Raw genomic sequence first — 21821 nt, 5'->3', positions numbered from 1 at the left:
GCAATGATTAAAATTTATTATTCATTGCTGAAATTTGGAAAATTCAACAATTACTTGTTTTGCCTACAATTTGGGATTTAATTAAAATTATTACATCTCACTTACACTAACATAATTATAGAACACTAAATAATATTAGTAATAATAAAAAACAAAAGCACATAAAAAGATCCCAAGGGGCTGTTTAGTTTTATAAACGAGAAATTGCATGGTGCGTGTGAATCCACTAGGCCCCACTGTCGTGAATCGCAGTATCGCACCATTCATGGTTGTAGTTGTAGATACTTGGCATAGTTTTTATTTTTTAATAAAAAATCTTAGTCTTATATTGCATTAGTCTACAAGAAGGTTTTGTACCATATTATGAACTGATCCACGACATTTAAGCAGACAAAAAATTGCAAAATAATATGAATCAATAGAACTGTTTCCCTAGCTTCCCAGATTTGGAAAGCTATAAGCAAAGCTATTAGGGAATTATTTCCAAATCTGGGGCTTCAGATTTGTAGCCATTCAACAGCTAACATCTGGAATTGTCCTTGGATCTTTGATGGTAAGTTTTTTCGAACACCTATGGCTATGGATACCCCAAATAAATGTGATAAGAACTTTGATGATAAAAGATCTAATAAACAAAGGGGGATGGGATAGTAGGAAGCTTCTTCAATTGTTCCATGTCGAGGAGTTAAAATGCAGGGGTAATAACATATAAGGGCAACTTTTGGGGTTTAATATCAAAAAAAGTAATATTTTTAAAAAAATTTCAAAAATAGATTAACTTTTTAGAAATAATATCAATAAAGGGCAAAACACTGTTCATCATCTTCTTCTTGCCATTTATTCACTAGTACTGTCGTTCGTTGTCGCCTGCCATTGTTGTTCGCTGCCGCCCGCCGCCGCCTCTGCCTTTGGCAACGTTGCCAGAGGTGGCTGGAGGCGGCACTGGTGGTCATTCCTCTACCCAGCGCTGCCGCCGCCACCTCTACCTCCGGCCACCTCCGGCAACGTTGTCGGAGGCGACGGCGGTGGGTAGCAGCACTGGTGAACAAATGGCAAGAAGAAGATAATGAACAATGTTTTGTCCTTTATTGATATTATTTTTAAAAAGTTCACCTATTTTTAATTTTTTTTAAATATTACTTTATTGATATTAAACCCCAAAAGTTGCCCTTATATGCATGCTATTCCAAAATACATACATATGTAAAGATCCCTCTCTCAGGATAAATTTATATGGTTAGCTTCTCCTAAAGGTGTTTTTACTGTGAGTTGTTCTTATAATCTCCGCCGGAGAAGTTCCAATCCTCGTCGGTAGGAAAATGCTCTTCAGTTAATCAAGAAAATGTGGAGAGTCAAAGTTCCTATGAAATTTAGGTTGATTTTATGGAAACTAGTTAGAGGCTTTGTTAAGATAAAGGGAGAACGACTTCAGTCACTACAAGTCTACATTCACACAGTTCGAACAGTCTCTTGCAATCTTGTATTGGGAATATCTTCCCATGAAATAAAGCACATAAGTATGGAGATATTCCCAATACAAAGCTGTAAAGTTTGTTCCAATGGACATTGCACTGACCAAAGCCGAACTTAGATAAAGGTAGGTCTTGCAGATATTGGTCTTCTTGTTGATTGGTCTTGTCCTTTTTGTGAGATGGATGATAAATTTATGCATTATTTTGGAGATAAGTAGACTGACTCCACCTTAGAATTCTAAATTCCATTGCAGACCTACAACGATTCAAAATTTCAAACACCTCCACCTAAACACCAATACCCACCCATGCATTGGCATCAATTCTAAGCTAGCACCTACCCCAACTGTATGGTAGAACTAAGATTTGTGGATTGAACAGTAAAAAAACCCATTTATTTTGTTTGTCCTGTCACTAGAGCTGTCGTGATTGATTCGCCTTGGGGTATTACAATCCCCACCAGTATATTTTCAGTCATTTGCTGATTATTTGTGTAAGCTTCTCAAGTCTTTTGCTTTCACGTTTTAATATTTTTTTATTTGGACATCAAGAAATAATTCTGTGTTTAACAATATTTTTATTTCAACTGATAGAAAAATTAAGTCTTGTAATTACCATGGGTAAGGTAGAGGTTGGTTAGTCTCCAAAGGTCCAGAGATGGCAGCGGAAAAGAGAGAGGACGTGAGGAAGAGAGGAAAGAGAGGAGAGGGAGAGAGAGAAAGAGGAACCTCTTGAGAAACCCTAGGTCAGAATTATGATTGTGTTGTCTTGGGGAATGATTGCTTTCCCCTTTTATAGAGAGAAAATTAAGGTTATCAGAGGAGTTCTCCTATTAGAAAATGAGTTCTTATTAAGAGATCATTATTAGAGAATCATATCCCTCAGGAATTCTCTCCGTATGTGACCCTGTTATACTGACATGTCATGGATGATGTCATCGTTCGATGTGTATATCTGCATGCATAATTAAAAGACGCATGTGCAACTGGTATCTATTCCCGTCTTACTGTGATCTGCGATTCTACAATGGTGTCAGGTTCATCGTAGTTTTATGCGTGTTCAGGTTCATCACAATCACGGATTTATGATGAATTCATCGCAATCGTGCGATAGGTTCTGAATTCATCGCAGGCGTCTGTATAATATTAGTTTGACATTTTTTGTACTCAGAAGGTCTTAGTGACCACTATGTACCTATAATTCTATTTCTATAACTATTCTGAAAATAAATGATGGGCAAATTTTTTAAACTACTGATATTGTTTAACTAATTCACAAATTGTATCTTTACTATTTAATTATTATCTTAAAGTATATTTAAATTTTCTGAAAATTGAGTAATTACCTTCCTGCCGTTAGGGTTCCATTACAATCCATCGTAATTCGATTACATGTCACACCAAGTAGCTGTTATATTTTGAAAAAGTGGCAGTAATACGCTTTTCGTTTCCGTATTGAAAACAGAGAAGATCTCTCCACTGCAACCTTTAAGCAAGTTTTGAAGCTCTTTTGTACCGTCTTTGTGGTCATTCTTCTCGTTGTCGTCGTGTTTCGGCCGACAGGGACATGCGCCTGGAGGTATTTTTTCTCGCCGCCGATATAGTACTCCTGGGGACCATCGAAATCATCGTTAGAGCCGAGACTAGAAGCACAATTCAGATCAGCAAGTGTAAAGATGCACCATGAATCTTGTCCTTGGTGATTGTGAGGATTTTCAGAAGCTCCCACCTGCGAAAGAAAAGAAGAATAAGAGCGTAAAGAACGAAGAACCTTCTCTTTGTTTTTCGTTTTGTTTTTGACTTCTTCTCCCTCTTATTTTCTCTCTAATTTGAAAATTGCAGGTCAAGCATTTGTTCGGCGCAAAGGGTCAAACTTGCATCGTCGAGTTTCATCGATCTGGTTGCAGACTTTGGAGGACGGAGGACGGAGGTCAGAGGGTCTAGTTGTAGAAAGAGCTCTCTTTCTTGCATCATCGAGTTTCGTCAGTTTGGTTGTAGACTTGGAGAACGGAGGGTCGAGCTTCAATTCGGCACAGAGGATAAGAGGGAGCATAATCGTCGATCTGGTTGCAGACTTGGAGGACGGACTTCAGTTCAGCACAGAGGATGAGAGAGAGCAGAGCAGAGTCATTGGTCTGGTTGCAAACTTGGACGAAGGGTCTAAATTTCAGTTCCGCTGCTGCTAATGCCCCGGATGTAGCAACCACACCTATGGTTTGTCCCTAGAGAAAGCGGTGAGCTTCTTCCCTCTGCATATCAGCGAGGAGAAGAAGTCGAAAACAAAACCAAACATGAAGAGAGGGTTCTCGGTTCTTCTCCCTCTTATTTTCTCTCTGTCACCCATCACTTCCTCTTTTCGTGTGCCTCAACACCCCACTTGGTTCATCTGGCGAGCAGTGTCAAGGGAACAATGGCGACTACAAAGTCAAGACTGCATAGTCAAGAGCTACAACTCATTCCAACTCCTACCGGATCTGCAACTCAATCACTATTTCGCTTGCATCACCCTTGGAGAATTGCCTTATAAAACCTTGAGACCTTGAGAATGAATCGGAGGAAGATCCCCTTTTCTGCTAAAAACTTTCATGTCTCCTCCGTCCCAAAGATGGGTCGATATTTTGAAAATTCAAGAAATGATGGAAGGTAAATTTTACATTTTTCTTTTTTATGACAATTGTGCAATAGGGATACTTTAAGAAATTTGCCCTTAAATGATCCACTTATTCATCCTTCCTCTGAGGCAAAGGATCTCTTAAGTATCAAAGCCGCCTTCTTATTTGCTTCTTACTCAGTTTGAAGTCATTATTCAATGCGATGGAAGTGTAATCAGGGGATGGGTATCTCCTTTGGAATGTGTTTGAATCTATTAATTCTTTTCTTCTGTATGCACGAGGGAGAAAATCTCTATAAGGAAAACCAATTGCAGCAGAACTTTTTGCGATCTACTCTGCTCTGCTGCTGGTTAAAGAAAGAAAATGGAAGAGAAATATTATTTTGTCCGATGCAAAATTGGTAAGAGTTTCTGGAAAAGGGATGACCTTTATCGTGGGATATTTCACTTTTGTAAAGTTAGTTATATTCATACTGTCTAATTGGGTTGCCCATGCATTATTAGCTAAGCGTTCTAAATCTTTGGATATAGATAATGGTGTGTTGCGACAGCCCTCCATGTATTGAACCTGTGTTTCTGCTAGCATATAGTTCTTTTTATCCATCAAAAAAATCAACAATAATCTACTCTATGATGTCAAATTACCATCAATAAGGGAAGGGTGTGATGTGGAATTTAGGGTTTGAGACGGCATAAATTTGTAGAATTTAAAACCACAATTGAGGACACTGATCACTTAAAATTTTCATGAAAAATAAAATGAAATCCGAACAAGCAGCTCTTTATTTACGTCAAAATGCCTCAAGGTAGGTGTCAGTTGTCATACCTAGCATGTTCAGGATCAAAAACAGACATGGGAAGAGGCCAAAAGGGCATTTCAAGTTTATAGATGCCAAGAATATATTTTAATCTCCAAAAATTGGAGATTGGTAATGATAAATTTAAAAAGATAAATTGTTCAACCGACTCAAAGATCTTGCTGGTGCACACAAACTTTTCAAATTAGATCGGGGTCTGCCCGTTGAACGAAGGTACCGAAATGACGGAGAGAACCTCTGTGACAGAAGCCATTGCACTCAATGCTGCTTTAAGAACCTCCTGTGAGCACCCTGGTTTCACAATGCTTCTCACCTGAGAAGAAAAATACAAGATGTGAGAAAAGATAAATTTAAATAGATGTGTGTACAAATTCATGCATGTTTTCAAATAACCACAGAATTAACAAGATAAGAATCAGAGTTAGGAACCAGAGAACCTTATCAAGATACTCTTGCAGCTTCTTGATCCGGCCCATGTAGTCCTGGTCTTCAACGCACAGGGTCACCGTCTTAGCATCAGCACCCGGACCTTCAAACTGAAGGGGTCCTGGGTTTCTGTACACATCGTCCATCAAAAATTTGGCTGCATTTTGTCTAAGCAATCTGTAACAACACCCGCCAAGGAAAACACAACAAAAAGGGAAGAAACGTATATATTAGTCTAACATCAACGAACGCAGGGAAATTATGACTTCTATGCAAATCGGAATCTAGATGATTCACCACGTTATGTTGTAGACATCTATCTTGCAAAAGAAAAGATTGCACTTCATCTTTATTCAAAATGTAAAAATAAGATGATTCTCAGCTGCAGGTTTATTTTGCTCAAAAAATAGGGTCCATTTGGTTCACTGTCAAAATCGGAATTTTTTTTACTCAAAAACATCACCTATTCCGCCTGTTTAGTTCCGATGGTAATTGAAATCGAATGAATTCCATAATATATATGCACAGACCCCAAGGAGGGTTTGCATTGGGTAAAATAGGGCTTTGGAGGGTTTAAAGTCGCTAGTCTTTTTTTGGCCAGCTAAAATGAGATTCTCATTTCCAAGGGGGAGGTTGGAATGGCCATTCCCTCAAATGTGGAAATACCACTCCACCCAACCAAACGGCCAATCCCATACTCCTATTCCTGTGAACCAAATGGACCCTTAAATTTTGTTTTGTTTTTTACCAAGACTCCAAGTAAACATCAACAAAAGACAACATAATAGAAACATACCCATATGCTTTGCCTTTCAGATCAACAGGGGCAGGATGAACAGCAGGTTTTCCAATTGAAGCAGCCCTCGGACCATGTGACCATCGCTTTACTGTCATCATTGCCTAACCAAAAGAAAACAATCAACAATTTTATTCTGAAAAACAAGCATTGTCCAAAAGAACACAAACAATTGAAGTAAAGTTAACCATCTTTCAAGAAGAAAGCACAGAAGGGAATGCAATAAACTTTGAAGATTGTGATGTTCTCAGTAAATGCATTCAATGATAGAGATCAGAGCTACCAAGAAGGCATTTAACAAAGTCTTCTAACTGTGCTGCATAAAAACTTCCCAAAACTACAAATCAAGATGAATTTTGACGCTCAAATATTAACAGAATGGAGAACCAACCGTAATTGGAGCAGCTCCACATCGCCACTTGTTCACAGGATTTTTCAGGTTGGTTATGGTTGCCATATAACCATTCAAACCAGCTGCTAGAATGTGATAGCATACGTGTCCAAGAACCTTCATGAATTCAATTTCTGGTTACTGCAAATGAATAACAGATAACCAAGTAGCCAAGAATAGTTATAATAACCAATGAAAACATACATAGGCATAATCGCAGTCAAATTTTGATGGCAAAGATCCACGAGCCTGATAGCCAAAAAAATGGCAAATAGCATTAAATTTCTTCCCTTTGTAAGTGCCTTCTTTCTGTTCCAAGTCACCAAAGAAATCAGTAATCAGAATGACCCAAGGCAAAAAGAGACCCTGAATATGGCTGACTGGAACCAAACCCTTGGAAAGAAATAAGTTATAGTCTATTCTCCATGCATGCATTTTGTCCACAAAGAGGTACGTCTTATAGCATTTACAAATAACAATTTACCAATTTGAATGGGTCCAAAACAGAAAAAGAAAATGCCAAAGAGAACTCAGATCCAGTGGAACAAAAGGGGAGAAAAAGGCAAGAGGCGTGCATGCACATTCCATTTTTGAAAAGAGTGTCTTTTGTTGGGTGAATGATGTAATACAATATAATATTTCATTGTTGAAAATAACATTGCAATGTTTCCTTTTTCAAAAATATACTATATGGACTTCAGAAAACTCACGTTCACTTCTTTTCCATGATCACCCTCAAAAAAGTTTGGTGACCAAAAAACCTCTAAGAACAAGTAAAAATACAGCAAGACCCAAAAAAACAGGATCAACAACCCATAGATGCATCCCTAGGACTATAGCATGAAAAGTATCTCACAAAAACAGAGTATCCCAACATAGGTGGATTCTATGGAAAACATCCTTTGGAATAGAAAAATTAGAAAGAGAAATAGAATATCCAGTATGCAATAAAATATTAAAATCATCAATAAAACAAAATATGAAATTACCAGTTAAAAATAGTAAAGAACAAGAACAATAACATACAAAAGAGTAAAAGAAAAGCAAAATGAAAGGTACAGAGAAGAAACACATTGTATTAAAACTTACCAAGCGTTTATTCATTTCTGCCTCCACCAAATGTGCCAAGAGTTTTTCAGTCTCAATCTGAAGATGAAAGCAAAAGTAACATAAATAAAATGATAGGTGTCCATGACTCCATTAAATCACCATCAAGAATTCAAATCTCCATACCTGGGACAATTGAGCTGAATCATCAGACTCGGGGTGAAGGAGCAGCTGCACCACAAAACATCAGGTTTCAGATGACAATCATTACTGATTATAGTTTATATAAATCATCAGGAATGTCTTTCAATTAATGTGAACAGGAGAAAATTTGAACCTGTCTTTTGATAAAGTGGGGCAAAAATTCAAACAAGGCAGATGCCCAAGGTGAAAGTTGTGAAGAAATGTTTTCAACAGAGACACCTTGCCTGTGCAACCCATGAATTTCCTGAGGTGTTGCAATACCAAAGCATAATTTCAGATCAATGGATTCAATTATGATATATGAGACTTTGAGAACAGTTTATCAGCTTTAAGTTCAGCTGAAAATAACCTACGTAAAAAACAATGCCAAAAAAACATATATTCCAGAAAAAAGATGCATGTATGATGTAACTGTGAGCTACCTGCAAAAGAGCATATATTTCAGGAATGCTTTCTATAAGCCCCTCTGGAAGTAAGATAACCCCATGATACTTGTCTAATCAGAAAAAAAAAGGAAAAAATAGCATAAGCTATTGTCATGATAACAACAAAATTAATTGTAATATTACTAATATATTTTCAAGCTAACTATTCCAAACCTTGTTCGACCCTGGCTTGAACTGCATCACAAATTTGTTGTGTTATGTCAAAAAGAGTGAGCTTTGATGAAGCAACCTCCTCACCAAGGATCACCTGAGGGATACTTGCAGAAAACAAACTATATTTAGAAGCCAGGAAGATAAAGCAATTTTGTAACTATATCAACGAGTGCAATGTCTGATGGGAAAAGCTGACCATATTTGGATGTGACTGGAGAGTACATTCCAAAGCAACATGCGATGCTTTCCGGCCCATGAGTCGGATAAAGTAATAATACTGGGAAAAAAAAGATACAGAAATTGAGGATCCAAATAGGTGATCTATCAATTAAGTCCAAAAAAAATGTACAATAGTGAATACATAGTCAATTTGAAAGCAGAAACAGAAGAAGCTATGACCAGAATGTAGAGCCCATGCAGTAACAAGAAGGCCATTACCCAATGTTGGCACCAGCTATTTGGGACCTTTGGCACAAAGTGGCACACTCAGACTTGAACCCACAATCTCATACTTGACAGACCAAGATTTTACCATTACACCAAGTAATGGTTCATTTTGACAGTACCCCCCTTAGCCTAATTTTCTAAGCCTCCAAAAAACCACCAATTGTTTCCATTGCAGAGAATACCAGCCAGAATAATTACTATATTCATGATTGACTAAACGAGATCTCTTTGCTCACCAATAAACTTCTAGTCAACATAGTCTATTCCCTACATAAACATAACTAAAGGTAGATTTGGAAGAGAAGGAAAGAAAATGAGAGAACTACATTTTCATGGATATCAAATAAATTACCTTCTCAGCAGAGAGAGCATCAGTGCACACATTGCTGATGAGCTGAGAATTGACCTGAAGGAGCAGGGGAGGATCAAGATTAGCAATTTCTTTGGATAGTGTGAATTGAATAACTTGTGCATAGAATGCTTGAGGAAAGGGAGAACAAAAAAATATATCTGAATCGCCTATCCAGGTTTTACAAACAGCTACAAATACATATATATACCAGTATGTTACATTGAAACACCGTCAAAGTCATTAAATCATCTATAAACAGTTTAAAATATACCTGATCCACTCTTTTTACAAATTTATTCTGGAGCAATAACATCTTCGTAATATTAATGAAATGTCATTCCCCTTTTATTTAAAAATATGTGATTATCCAAAAGTCGGCAATGGGAAAACCTGGATAGTATTAACATTTTCAATACCTGGAAATAAAAGATTGACTTTTGGATAATCATATCAAAATAGTATTTAACATTTTCAACACCTGGAAATGTTGAACTATTGATTTTCAACCCTGATAGTTAAAGAAGAGCCTGGAATTAATAAACTGTAGAAATTTCAAATATTCTCAATGAAGCTAACATAAGTTTTCCGACATGCACAAATATCATACTATTCAACCTTTATTAATATCAATAATCATGGAAAAAAAAAGAGTAATACCTTACATATTGTATCAAACCCAACATTAGCTTCAACAAACTGGTTTTTGAGGTCTCCATTCAATGTAACTGGAACTCCAACCACCTAAAAGGCCCAAACATTTATGTTACCAAAATACACAAAATAAAAAAAGCAAATAAGACATTAAGAAAAGAAGAGAATTCAGGGCATATGTTTTAGGTGCGCAAGGGCTGCATCAAGCATTACAATATTGTAGGCAAGTTTTGTAAAATTAAAGATGCCTAAGAAATACTCAGAATACATTAAAGACATAAACCTAGTGCTTCAAATTAAAGCCTCATTAAACTATCCTAGAATGAAGTACCTTTGTTGCGCATTTTTCTTCTGCAAATGTCTCAGCAAGCTGAGCAGCATCAGTGTTTGATGTTACACCTTCAAAAATTAAAAATGTATTTAATTATAAGAAATTCTAGATCTCTATAAGCCTACAACATATTGTAAACTCATTTGCAAAAAAACTGTATCTACCTCCAATTATGACAAGGCCATCCAATTTCAAAGCTTTGCATGAGGCCAATGCAGCATTAACCTGTTCAGATGTTCTTATTTGATCTTTCGTCCGGCCAAGCAAATCATATCCACCTTCACAAATTAAACCACATAAACCTCTTGACTTGATTATCCCATTGCTAATAATACATAAATGGCAGAATGGCATTTCAAGGTGCTTGCTACTCTAAGGCAATGTTTGGTTTGAAGGAAAAGGTAAGGAAAGGAATGGAAATATAGGAAAACCTATACAAGGTTTGTAAAGGTTTCGCTACATTTCCCTTCCTTTCCGTGCTTTTTCCTTCAAACCAAACACAGCCTAAAAGTTAAAGCATTAGAGATCGATTCAAGGGAAAACATTTGGTAGATTTTTCTAGAGTTAAAAGGGGATGCATGTGAACCTTGGTTTTTGTATGAAGAAAGAATATCATCTGTGATTTCAAGGGTTTTCTGAGCAAATAAACCTTCAGTACCACCTGCATCAGAAAAGAAGAGGAACCAACATTGATGAAATTGTGTTGCTGTCTGAGCTCTTGAGGGAAACAACATTCATTGTCAACCACAACATCAAACTCATGCTAGATGGCCTTAACCCCAAATAATTTATTTCCACATGTTCATACTGCATATAACCAAATGGACCACAACTACACAATAAGTTACCAATAAATCCAAAAGGATAAAACCACTCCCAATGACACTTACCAATAAATCCAAGCAGAACATTGTTAGAATTGTGGATTTTAAGAGCACTGTGAAGGCCCCAGATGACATTATGCCCTCCTGGAGATTGTCTCCCACAGAAAACCACTCCCACCCTGTAAGGAACAATTTGATAATGTAAAACATAACTCCACTTACAAAGCAGGATATACAACATACAACATGTACTAACCACTGCTGCATAAATGCAATAAAAATTGTTGAAACCCTTATAAATTTAGAGAAAATAGGCATTGACACAACGTGTGAAGTAGAAGCTTGCCACTCAAGTTGTCCACACTCCACAGATATCATTCTTAGTAGAGAAGTACGGGTTGAGTTTAACGTATCCCTTAAATTTATCACAGTAGCATCTCTCAAATGGGGGAACAGAGGATACATGAATAGACCAATAGATTTCATGACAAGGATAATCAGACTCGACCAAAAATCAACAGATGGCAAAAATTAAGTTTCAACTGATAACATTAAGCACCACGAGTAAAAAGATAAAGAAAGCCATCATCAAACATATACCTGATTGCTGGATGCTCTGTAATTATCTGAGCATCAGGAACCTGGGCCTTGGGCCTTAGAAAGTGTGCCAAGGGCTGGCCATATGTATGTGGAAAAGCCCGACTGATGCTGTGGGCACCAGAAGGATCTGCAGTTGTGGTTGCATCACCAAATTCCACCCTGACCGTTGTTCCCTGTCAGTAGGAAATATACGATCAGAAGCATGATGGCACATACAAGAAGCGTCCCAGAGATGAAGATAAACACGCTGCAACGAATACATTTACAAAATATAGTAATCAAAAAGCACATGAATTCAATGCATCTTGTGGTCTGCTTCGATTTCAAAACAGCTTAAGACAGATGCACGGGAAAATTCGCCCACGCTACTTCCAAGTAGAAAAATGAACGGACTGCATTAAAAATCTGAAAAACAACAGACAAGATGGAAAAACTCTTGGTTCTATAAGACAGCGGCGCCAATGCAGGCACTAAATCGAATAAAAAAAAGATGAATGAGAAGAATATTCAAATCAACGAAGACTCGACTTACTCGTGCTCCACTAAAAGGGAGGATAAACAATATAGTTCTGAAGATCCGAATTTTGATTCAAAAAGAAACCAAAAACGATAATATATTTTCTATGAAACGAGAAGGAAATATGCAAAGCATGAATATAAAAACATAGAACCAACTACCAAGAGAAAATTCTGTTCATCCAGAATGGAACTAAAAAAGGGAAAGAGGAAAAAAGGACGAGAGAAAAGGGAAAAGAAGAAAAAGGAACCGAAACCCTAGAAGAGAGAAAGTAGAGGCTGTGCCTGCAGACAAGGTGGAAGTTCCGGCTCGTAAAGAGCACGATATTTTTGCAGATCTGAGAGTTGTCTGGGAATGCCAAAATCCGAATCCATTGTTGGCTGTGTTTCTGGTTTGCTTCGTCTGGATGGTAGCGGCGAATACAATGAAGAAGAATGCTACCACCTACCACTCGAAACCTGTTAAGTTGAGCGTCCAATTTATGATGTATCCCTCCCTCCCTCCCTATAGTTGGTTGGAAACTTGGAACTTGGAAGGCCGTCTTCGCTTGTTCGTACAGCAAAGATGCAAAGATACTGGGCGAGGTGGTATGTATGCCAAGGGCCAATGAGTAGTAAGCGGGTGCGGGTCTGAAAAAAAGTAAGGGTAACTAAAGAGTTAGGATCTCCTGCCAACAAACAGGTTCCAACACACTACCAACATTTCCTGAAACCACAGACTCCGGATCTCCTGCTTGTGCCCACGTCTGTGTGGCTGCGATTTATGTGGGTAGACGTGGGTAAAATTCTTATGGGCAAAAGATTCGGATTTGAAATCATATACCTCACCATGAGATGTGGACTCACTGTATATGAGATATGCGGTGTTAGATATGTTAGTAGGGTATTAGAATGTGTTTTATTGGCTATAGAGATCTAGTCTAATAAGTTAAAGAAAAAAAAGTACGCCAATTAACTAGAGAGTGGGTAGAGGAGGAAGTGTGTAAGGAAATCTAGTTACCAACTGACCAACTAGATTATAGGGTCCTTGACCCCTATAGACACATTTATCGGATTTTTTTTCCTCTTTTCTTTTTGATAATTTATTAAAACACCCCTGTAATTTATGACAAAAGACTTAAACCTCTTTTCAAATTTCTCCTAAAGAATGAAATCTAAATAGACTAAGACATCCCTTGTTTGCTGATGTCATCAGACTAAGCCTCCCTTCTGTTAGTATTAGTATTCAGTCAAGATCCTTTAAAATGTGAGATACATGTCAATAATATTTTTTTTTAAACCCAATTTTACCCCGGTCCCTTCTAATCAATTTTGCTCATCCACAAAAATCAGAAGGCGTGTGATTCAAGTCAATCAAGCTATGAACAACTAACAATCTTCAAAAGTAACAACAGAGATGCAAGTAGAAAATTGAAGGAACCAAATCTATAGTCCTTCGGTCCTCTTCTCTGACCTATAACGACTATTACATTAAAGCCATTATCCAAACCATGAACAGCTTTTCTTCTCTGCTCATAGATCTTTAGTCGCCTATACAACCCTAAGTAAATAAGTAGAAAACAGCGGCAACATCACTACTTCAGCTGATGATCAACAATGACGAGGAGAATACTACAATAGTTTATAGTTTTATACTTCTGCAGTTCAATTGCATTAAGGTTTCTTCTCGAATCAATAGTACTTTTTCCCTTTGTGGAATAAGACTAAGGCCCTTTCGATTTTTGATAAGTTATTTATCTGGGTAAATGCACTTACCCAAATAAGTATTTCTTCTTGTTCTTTTATTTCTCCTGTAAATGAAGCAATGGTCATTTTAGCCATAAAAATCCGTTATTAAAAGGGGCATTTTTATCCCATCAAGTGTTGGCAATTTTCCCCCTACGTGGGAAAGTTATTTACCCACCTAGGAGATGGGTATCACTTACCTGCGTAGGTAAGTGGTACCCAGGAAAATAAACTTTCCCTGGTCCCTACATGAATCTGAAAAAAGAACATGGGATTCTTGGCCAATGAGAATTAAAATCTTATTGACCAACTTTCCCCTCTCTCAAAATCTGAAAAAAAGAGCACCCCCTAAATGTATCTCGTCTTTTTTCAAATAGCATAATTATCTAATATTTTTTATGATAATGGATTTTTTATTGATTATAAGAATTTGATCTCCGATTGTTTCTTCGGACATTGTTAGATTGCAAGACAGAGGGTTTGTGCTCATGGGCATTTTATAGATGGCATATTAAAACTTCAACATCGTCACCTTTGGGGACATGACTTTCTGGTTATGAGATTTATGGTTAAGTTTCAACATTGTTCTCCATTAAAATGCAAGTGAATGGAATTCCCTTTTGTTTCAACATGGCTACTAGTCTAGTTAGAGGCTTGGAGAAGTTACAATATTCTTTTGATTAATTTGAGTTAACTATGTATTTTTGTTTTAGATTGTTACAGTTTAGGTGGTTCTCTTTGAAAATTTGAAAATTAATTAGGATAAAATAGTCTTTCATAGATTCTGTCAAATATGCCAGCACATTTTACTGATAAGGGAGGTTTAAGTCCTACGAGAAATAAGAGGAGAGGTATAAGTGTTTGTGAGAAACATCGAGGGAGGTTCAACTATATTTTAACGCATTTACTAAGGTGGTGTTTGATAAATATGAAATCTAAAGTCTGAAAAGTTAAAAAGATATTATTTGTGTCTGAAATATGAAAAGAAACATATATGTTTTTTTACTTTTTAGAGGCTCTAAATAGATAAGGTTGTTTGTCTTTGATCAAACTTTCAATATCTAAAATTCTCTGATTTTACTATTTTACCCATAGAAAAGACTATTTGGTAATTTTGAGTTCAATTTGCACTATCTCATAAAAAATGATTTATTAAATTCAAAATAATATTGAAATAATACGAATAAAAATTAATACAATAATTCATAATTAATAATTAATAAATGACACAAATAAGAATTAATAAAAATATTGAAATAAGTAACACTAGTAAAGATTAAAATAATTAATAAAAAATAGTAAAATCAATAATTAATTAATAAGTAATAATTAAAACAAATAAATAATTAATATCTAATAAAAATTAAAATAATAATTTAATACAAAAATTCATAAAAGAGTAAACAATAATTTATTCAATTCAAAATAACATTGAAAATTATGAATACATTAAAATTACAAATAATTGATAAAAATAAGAATAAAATCTAAAAATATGTACAAATTTAAGAATTCCACTTGAAATTTTTAAAAATTAAAAATATATTATTAAAAAATAAAATAATATTGAAAATACAAATAAATTCCATGAATCCGTGCTAATAATTAGAAAAATAATATCTTAAAAAGTAATAAAATATTTAATAATTATTAACAAATAAAATATTTAATAACTAATACAAATAAAATGATAAAAAATTTAAAAGTAACAAAATATTTAATAATCATGAAAAAAAATTAATTAATAAATATAAGTTTCATAAAAATTATAAAAAAAAAATACTTTACTTTCTAGCATGGGAAAGCTTTAAGGGTGAAAGTCAGGTCTGTTTGGAATAGATTAAAATCAATGCTTCCTTCAAGTGGTGAAGCTCAAACCAATGGAAAGGAACTAGAAAAAGCTATTGGTGCAGGAGTTAAGACATTGAGAGAACCCAAAATGTGGGTTCCAAATCTATATGTAACCATGGTCAATGGTGACTGATGGTGCGCGATTTGGAAGCTCCTAGCTGAGGAACTACTTGGACATACTTGCGTGGTGAGCTAGATTGATCTACAAAACAATGCTCAGAGGGACCGGGGTGGCAAACCCGGTGAGGTCGCTCTTATGCTTAAGTCAGTATGCTATGTCTTTTGCGAGCTAAGTATGAATGCTAGAGAGCTTGGATGTGAATAATCGCGCGTACCTTCACTTTGAGGATCGATGCCCTTATATAGTTGAGTAGTCGTAAATCTTACGAAAAGGCTCTGGGATCTCCGGGCTGCATAGATAAGATCCGTTCCGTTTCTGAAGGAGAGCAATGCGCCAATTGATTAGGTTTATCACTTTCTTCCGATTCGGGCGGAGTGAGGATGAACCCTGTTATTAGATGTCGTGATCCCGGGAAATTCAGAGTCCGTCGGGGAAGCTTCTGGAGTCGATTACGTGGCGCTTCGATTCTTTGGCCCCAAACTGGCATTTCGGTTCTTTGGCCCTGAACTAAATTGGGTGCCAAGGTGCCTTTATGCCGAGGTGGTTTTGGGCCGAGGTGACCGAATACCCAAGCTCTAACTTTTGCTGACTGGGCTCTTTTTCGCTGTGTTGTCATCCTTCGAGCAGATCGCGTCCACATGACCTCTACTTACTAGGTCGTGCCAAATCACCCTTCATCAATGACTACATCTGTTGTTATTATTCTTATCCACCTGTTACAACAAACGGCTCATGGCTTGTAGCAAACAGATCGTGCAAATTACAATATGGCAACAAAACTATTTGTGATGTCCAAGGGCAAACAAAAATTTATTGAGGCTCCTATTTAGCAACAATGGTGTGTACTAGGTGTAGTCAAGTATGTAATCTATCCACTATCATTCTATCCAATGTACTAGGTAATGATCCATTCCTATCAATTATTCATTATACATGCAGAACCACCATAAAACCAAAAAGTCATATTGATGAGAAAGCAACACTCAATTGATCATAGAATACTTAATGATGGATATCCATTGGCATCAGCATTGGCACATGAACATTAAAGAATTGGAGATCTTAGCAGTACTACATTACTCCCCCTTATATTAAAGAATAAATGTATGTAACAATGTATAGAAATATATATAATATATACAGTGACTTTAGAAAAAAATTCATCCTAAGACCATGCCCTAAACTTTATTTGGATATCATGTCGTTGCCATACAAAAAATCCCTTTCAATATCTGATTTATAATAGCTTTTCCTTCTTAACTCCCTTGAAACTCATTTTAGGATGACTTAGTTCTCAAGAGCTTTAGAATCTCATTGAAGATGTCAGTTGAGCACCACAGGCCCTTGGCAACCCCTTTGCCCCACTTAATAGGATTATATAGATCTCCTTTGATATCTTTTTCATTCTAAAGCATCTCTCTGTGGTTCTAGCTCTGCATTTAAGTCACAATAGATCTGCTGAGTGTTTCTATCCTTTGTTAATCGATTCATTTTCTGTTAAATAAATTGAAGATTACACCAAACCTTTTCTTCCCTCTTCCCTTACACGCGACCTCCTCTTTTTTTTTCCCTCTCACAATGAGAGTGTCTCTACATACCTGAAATGGCAGCTATGTAGACACTTGGAATTTATAACTTGAAAAAGAAAAAGACATGTAATGGGGTTCAATGCAGCACCAATGAATGGTTTACTAACCAAGAGAAATATTGATAAAAGAAAGAAGACTTTATATAAATAAGTAAATTGGGGAACAGGTTATCATCATCTGTTCTTTCTTCATCTTATGAATATTTTTATTAAGCTCTATGCAATTTCTTTATTCTCCTCACTATGTCTAACATAATAACTAAATGTTCACATAATCTACATAAATAAACTAATAGAATATGCCTCTTTTGATTTTCCCTTTGTGGTTTGGATGATTATATATCCCATGTAATTGCTCTGTTGTGTGTGGCTGGAAGGTTATATCCCCTTGGATTCTTGGGCTCCCCTTCATCAATCAAAGCATCAAATTAGCCATGTCATACAAGGGGTCCTTGCACAAAACCAGAGCATCAAATATCTCCTTTACTTATATTCTACAGCTTGTTACTACTATTTTTTTATGAACCACATTGTTTTTGTAAACAATGAAAACATGATGAGCCTCATGCATGTCACAAGTTTTCTCTTGTATAGAATTCTTAGGCTCTGGTTGTAAGGACTTGTTGTAGTGGTAAAAGGTTCTTATGAAGCAGAATTACTTTGATCACCAGTGAAAACACTGAAGCCCTGGTTTCTTGCCCAAGGCACCAGGGGCTAACCAATCCCAAGATTTCTTGAAAGAATTAAAATTCAAAGGGTACATTTGATTGTATGGAGTTGGGATGCATGTTTCAACCACAGAACCACCTTGTTAGAATGACCAATAGCTATACCCATAGCTTTTACATCAAAACATAGAATTTTTGAACTCTTTTATATTGAAACAAAACAAAACATGGGGAATAACAAAAGACAAGAGCTAGCATAACCCACCGTGTGGCACTTCTCTCAAAAATATTCCAACTTAAGAAAATCTGGTTTATCTTCGCAGATTTTGCCCTTTCCCTTGCAAGTGAGTCGATGGGGTTAGGAGCCCAATACAAACCCTCAATCAATGGGATTTGGAACCTAATACAACTGAATCCCAATACAATCCTTGCATGTGATTCGGCCATGCAATTATATAGTAAATTATTTTTCAAACAGAATATCAAAAGTCAAAATTCATTATGGCATACGAACAAGGGAGAAAAAAGAATTTTAGGTACAAAACCCCTATAGTACGAACATTGTTCTTTATAGCAACCCAAAAGATTCAAACATGGCATTTAAAACGGAGATACAACCAAAATAAAAACGGAGAAATGACAAACACAAAGAAAGGAAAAATTCACTCTTACTGATGAAGGAAGATTTGGCCCGACCTCGCAATCACTCCATGTGGCAAAAGCAAACAGCTCGGGACAAACAGCGCACCCAAGGCATGAGCATCAAAGGGAGGAACCAGCGGTCCGAACTCCCTACTAGGAGTTCGAACTCCCTACTAGGAGTCTGAACTCCCTACTAGGAGTCCGAGCTCCCTACAAAGCCCGAGCTTCGCAAGGTAGTGACCCGAACTGGCCCGCCTCACGGCAGTTCGGGACGCTCCCCCATCCGAACTCAAGACTTCATCTCACTCACCATTCCAGCACTTTGCCTCCGGGACGCCAGACTGACCAAGCGTACCATACCTGACACCGAGGATGTCCGTATCCAAGGGCGGTGCACTTGACTGATTTGGGATCTGACGCTTGACAGCCGCACATCAAACAGTCTCCTGCCACCGTCGTCACCAGTCGCAGAGACGGCTCCGACCAAGGGAGCAGTGGCGGTTCTGCCCAGCCAGAGGGGATGACATCCGAACTGGCAAGAGCTCAGAAATAATCGTGCTCGATCTGACAGAAGCTTGGAAGTGAGTGCGCGAGGTGGTTATAAAAGGCTCCCTACCCCCCAAGAACAAGGTATGCAAACTTTGCGCTATCTGGTTTTATCTTGCCTTTGAAGGATTCTAACTTGAGCTTCGAAGCCTCCACACCGGGTTCCCCCCGGAGCTTCCTCATCTTCTCTGTTTTAGGTTCCCCGCAATTCCGTTCAGAGGCAAGGTCATTGACAGCTAAGACCGGTCGGATTGCGCACCATCAATTGGCGCCGTCTGTGGGAAACGCTTCAAAAAGCCTCCATCTAAACTCTCATAACCTCTTTTCTTCAAAAAACCCAACACTCATGGCTTCTTCCAGCAATGCCGGACGTGGCACGGAGACAAACACCACCGGGGAACAACTTCAAGTCCCCGTGGTGTGCGTCGGACAGTTCACCATCCCCCTTTTGGTGGATGGGATCCCCCGCTTGAATGCGCCACAAGTAGTGGCGCCCGTAAACCTTCCTGCCATGAGCATCCCCTTTCCTCCCCCTATCGAGACAACCTTTACTGAACCAACTGTCATTCCCCTGGCAACCAGCCAAAACCGGTTGGACGACCTGATGCAGTGCATGCGGGCAATGCAAGCCCAAATGCAACAGTTCCAGCAACACCAGCTCCAGCAGCACCAAGTACTGCACAACATCTCCCAGTATCACTATCAACAACAGTTCCCTCAACTGCCGCTGAACCAACCACTACTTCCACCTCGGCACCCTGCTCCGAGGCCGGTTAAGGCCTCCCCACAGGATGGACGCCCCCACCAGGGAAAAGCCTCCCGGCCCCAGAACCCCCTTAACAGCCAGGCCTTGTCCCCATGCCAAAGAGAGAGAAAAATCACCCCGCCTCGCAGCTCGCAGGCAGGTCAGGAACCTCGCCCGCAAGGTCGGCACCTCGGCACTCCAGGCCCGAGTTCCCGCTCACAGAAAACCGATTCGGCACCCTGGCAACAGACTACTAGCATTCCGGGCCCATCGAGCTTAGAAACACAGAGGCCAACAGCGCCAGTACCAGGCCCGCTCAACAACGAAGGCGCCGGCGAAGTCGCCGAACTGCCACCCGTGTCCTGCCAGAGCTCAAAGGCAAGGAAGAGACAAGCTCGGACGAGGAAGGAGCTGCCCCGATTCTCTCAGTTCCTTCCCCCCTCGCATCAGAACTCCTGGCGGTCCCCTTGCCCAGAGATTTCAAGCTCCCACCTTTGGACAAGTATGATGGGTCCTTCGACCCCAACGACCACGTTGACGCTTTTCAGTCCCAAATGCACCTCGCCAGGGCCAGTGAATCGTGCATGTGCGTGGCCTTCACCACCACCTTCAGGGGGTAGCCCGCACTTGGTACAGGAACCTAGCCCCCAGGTCGATAAGATGCTGGGCCCAGTTCGTGCAGGTCTTCACCGCACACTTTGTCACCAGCAACCGGTGCCCCAAAACAGAGGAAAGCATCTTCGGAGTAGTCCAGAGGGAAGGAGAATCCATCCGGGGCTCCATCAATGGGTTCAATGAAGCATGCTTACAGATACCGCGATTAGACCCCGCGGTGCAGCTCGCGGCGGCCAAGAGAGGAGTAACACACAAAGAGTTCAAATGGCACATGGTAGCTAACCAGCCCACAACCGTGGCCGAATTCCTCAAGCTCGCGGATAAGTTAATGAGAACAGAGGAAGAAATCAACCAACGGACCGAAAGCGGGAACGAGAAAAGAAAGAGGGAAGGCGAGCCCTCCAACCCAGTCGACAGAAAAAACTCGGCCCGGGAGCCGAAGCCGAACCAGTCGTCCCGAGCTCCCTTAGCAGTTCGGACGGATTACACGCCGTTAAACACGAGGTGAACCGAGATCTTAATGACGATCAAGGACACCCCATACGTAAAGTGGCCACCTCGCCTAAAGGAAAATCCGAACAAGAGAAATAAAAATTTGTACTGTAGTTTCCATAGAGACCACGGTCATAGTACCGAATAGTGTAATAATCTCCGGGACGAGATAGAAGGACTCATCCGTCGCGGATACTTAAGGAATTTTGTACAGCATGATAATAATAACAATAAGGCAGATCGGCAAGGGGAGCACGGAAAGGATGCCCTCGAATCTAGCAGCAGACCAGCCGAACCATTGCAGCAACAGCCTCCGGAAGAGAGGCCAGTTCGGGGAACCATCCATGTAGTTGTGGGAGGTTCGGTGGCAGCAGGGTATACCTCGGCAGCGGCCTGGACGTCAACTCGCGAAGCAGCCCAAGAGGAACAGAACCCCCCAAAAAGACCAAAGACTGAAGAGTCGATCTTCTTCACGGAAGACGATGCGCGAGGAGTCCACTACCCCCATGATGATGCGCTTGTCATTAAACTAAGGATCATCGACTTCGAGGTCAGGCGCGTACTCGTAGATTCGGGCAGCTCGGCGGACATCCTCTTCAAGTCAGCATTTGACCAGCTACAGTTACAGAGGAGCGAGCTGAGGCCTGCGAACACTCCTCTGGTGGGCTTCAGCGGAGAGGAAGTCAGGCCCCTCGGAAAAATAATTGTACCTGTGGAAGTCGGCACATGGCCTTGTGCGGTGAG

The 21821-nt window shown here is 39.0% G+C and overlaps 1 protein-coding gene across 1 annotated transcript; it reads right to left on the bottom strand.

Annotated features, from left to right (window-relative positions):
* Positions 1–4842: 4842 nt before the first annotated feature.
* On the bottom strand, positions 4843–12629 carry LOC104603836 (pyrophosphate--fructose 6-phosphate 1-phosphotransferase subunit alpha). Its single transcript, XM_010267999.3, has 19 exons — positions 12370–12629; positions 11569–11741; positions 11035–11147; positions 10731–10805; positions 10309–10422; positions 10145–10212; positions 9820–9903; positions 9163–9216; positions 8560–8640; positions 8364–8457; positions 8187–8260; positions 7898–8008; positions 7747–7791; positions 7603–7659; positions 6718–6822; positions 6514–6630; positions 6123–6226; positions 5338–5503; positions 4843–5213 (listed from the first exon to the last, which is right to left on the bottom strand). The coding sequence occupies exons 1-19, from the start codon at positions 12457–12459 to the stop codon at positions 5085–5087; spliced, it is 1854 nt and encodes a 617-aa protein (XP_010266301.1). The 5' UTR covers positions 12460–12629; the 3' UTR covers positions 4843–5084.
* Between the last annotated feature and the right edge of the window lie 9192 nt (positions 12630–21821).

This window comes from Nelumbo nucifera, chromosome 5 (assembly GCF_055504915.1).
Source record: "Nelumbo nucifera cultivar China Antique chromosome 5, China Antique-T2T, whole genome shotgun sequence".
Taxonomy (NCBI): Eukaryota; Viridiplantae; Streptophyta; class Magnoliopsida; order Proteales; family Nelumbonaceae; genus Nelumbo; species Nelumbo nucifera.
The sequence above is the reverse complement of the archived record's forward strand: the minus strand, read 5'-3'. Positions and strand labels throughout refer to the sequence as shown.

What these genes read in the sequence shown, in the direction of transcription:
- LOC104603836 (XM_010267999.3), bottom strand. Translation starts at nt 12,459, where the DNA reads ATGGATTCGGATTTTGGCATTCCCAGACAACTCTCAGATCTGCAAAAA. An exon ending in TTCTTCATACAAAAACCAAG is followed by an intron (nt 10,423 to 10,730) that starts GTTCACATGCAT and finishes TAATTTGTGAAG; the next exon opens with GTGGATATGATTTGCTTGGC. An exon ending in CCCACTTTATCAAAAGACAG is followed by an intron (nt 7,792 to 7,897) that starts GTTCAAATTTTC and finishes TTTGTGGTGCAG; the next exon opens with CTGCTCCTTCACCCCGAGTC.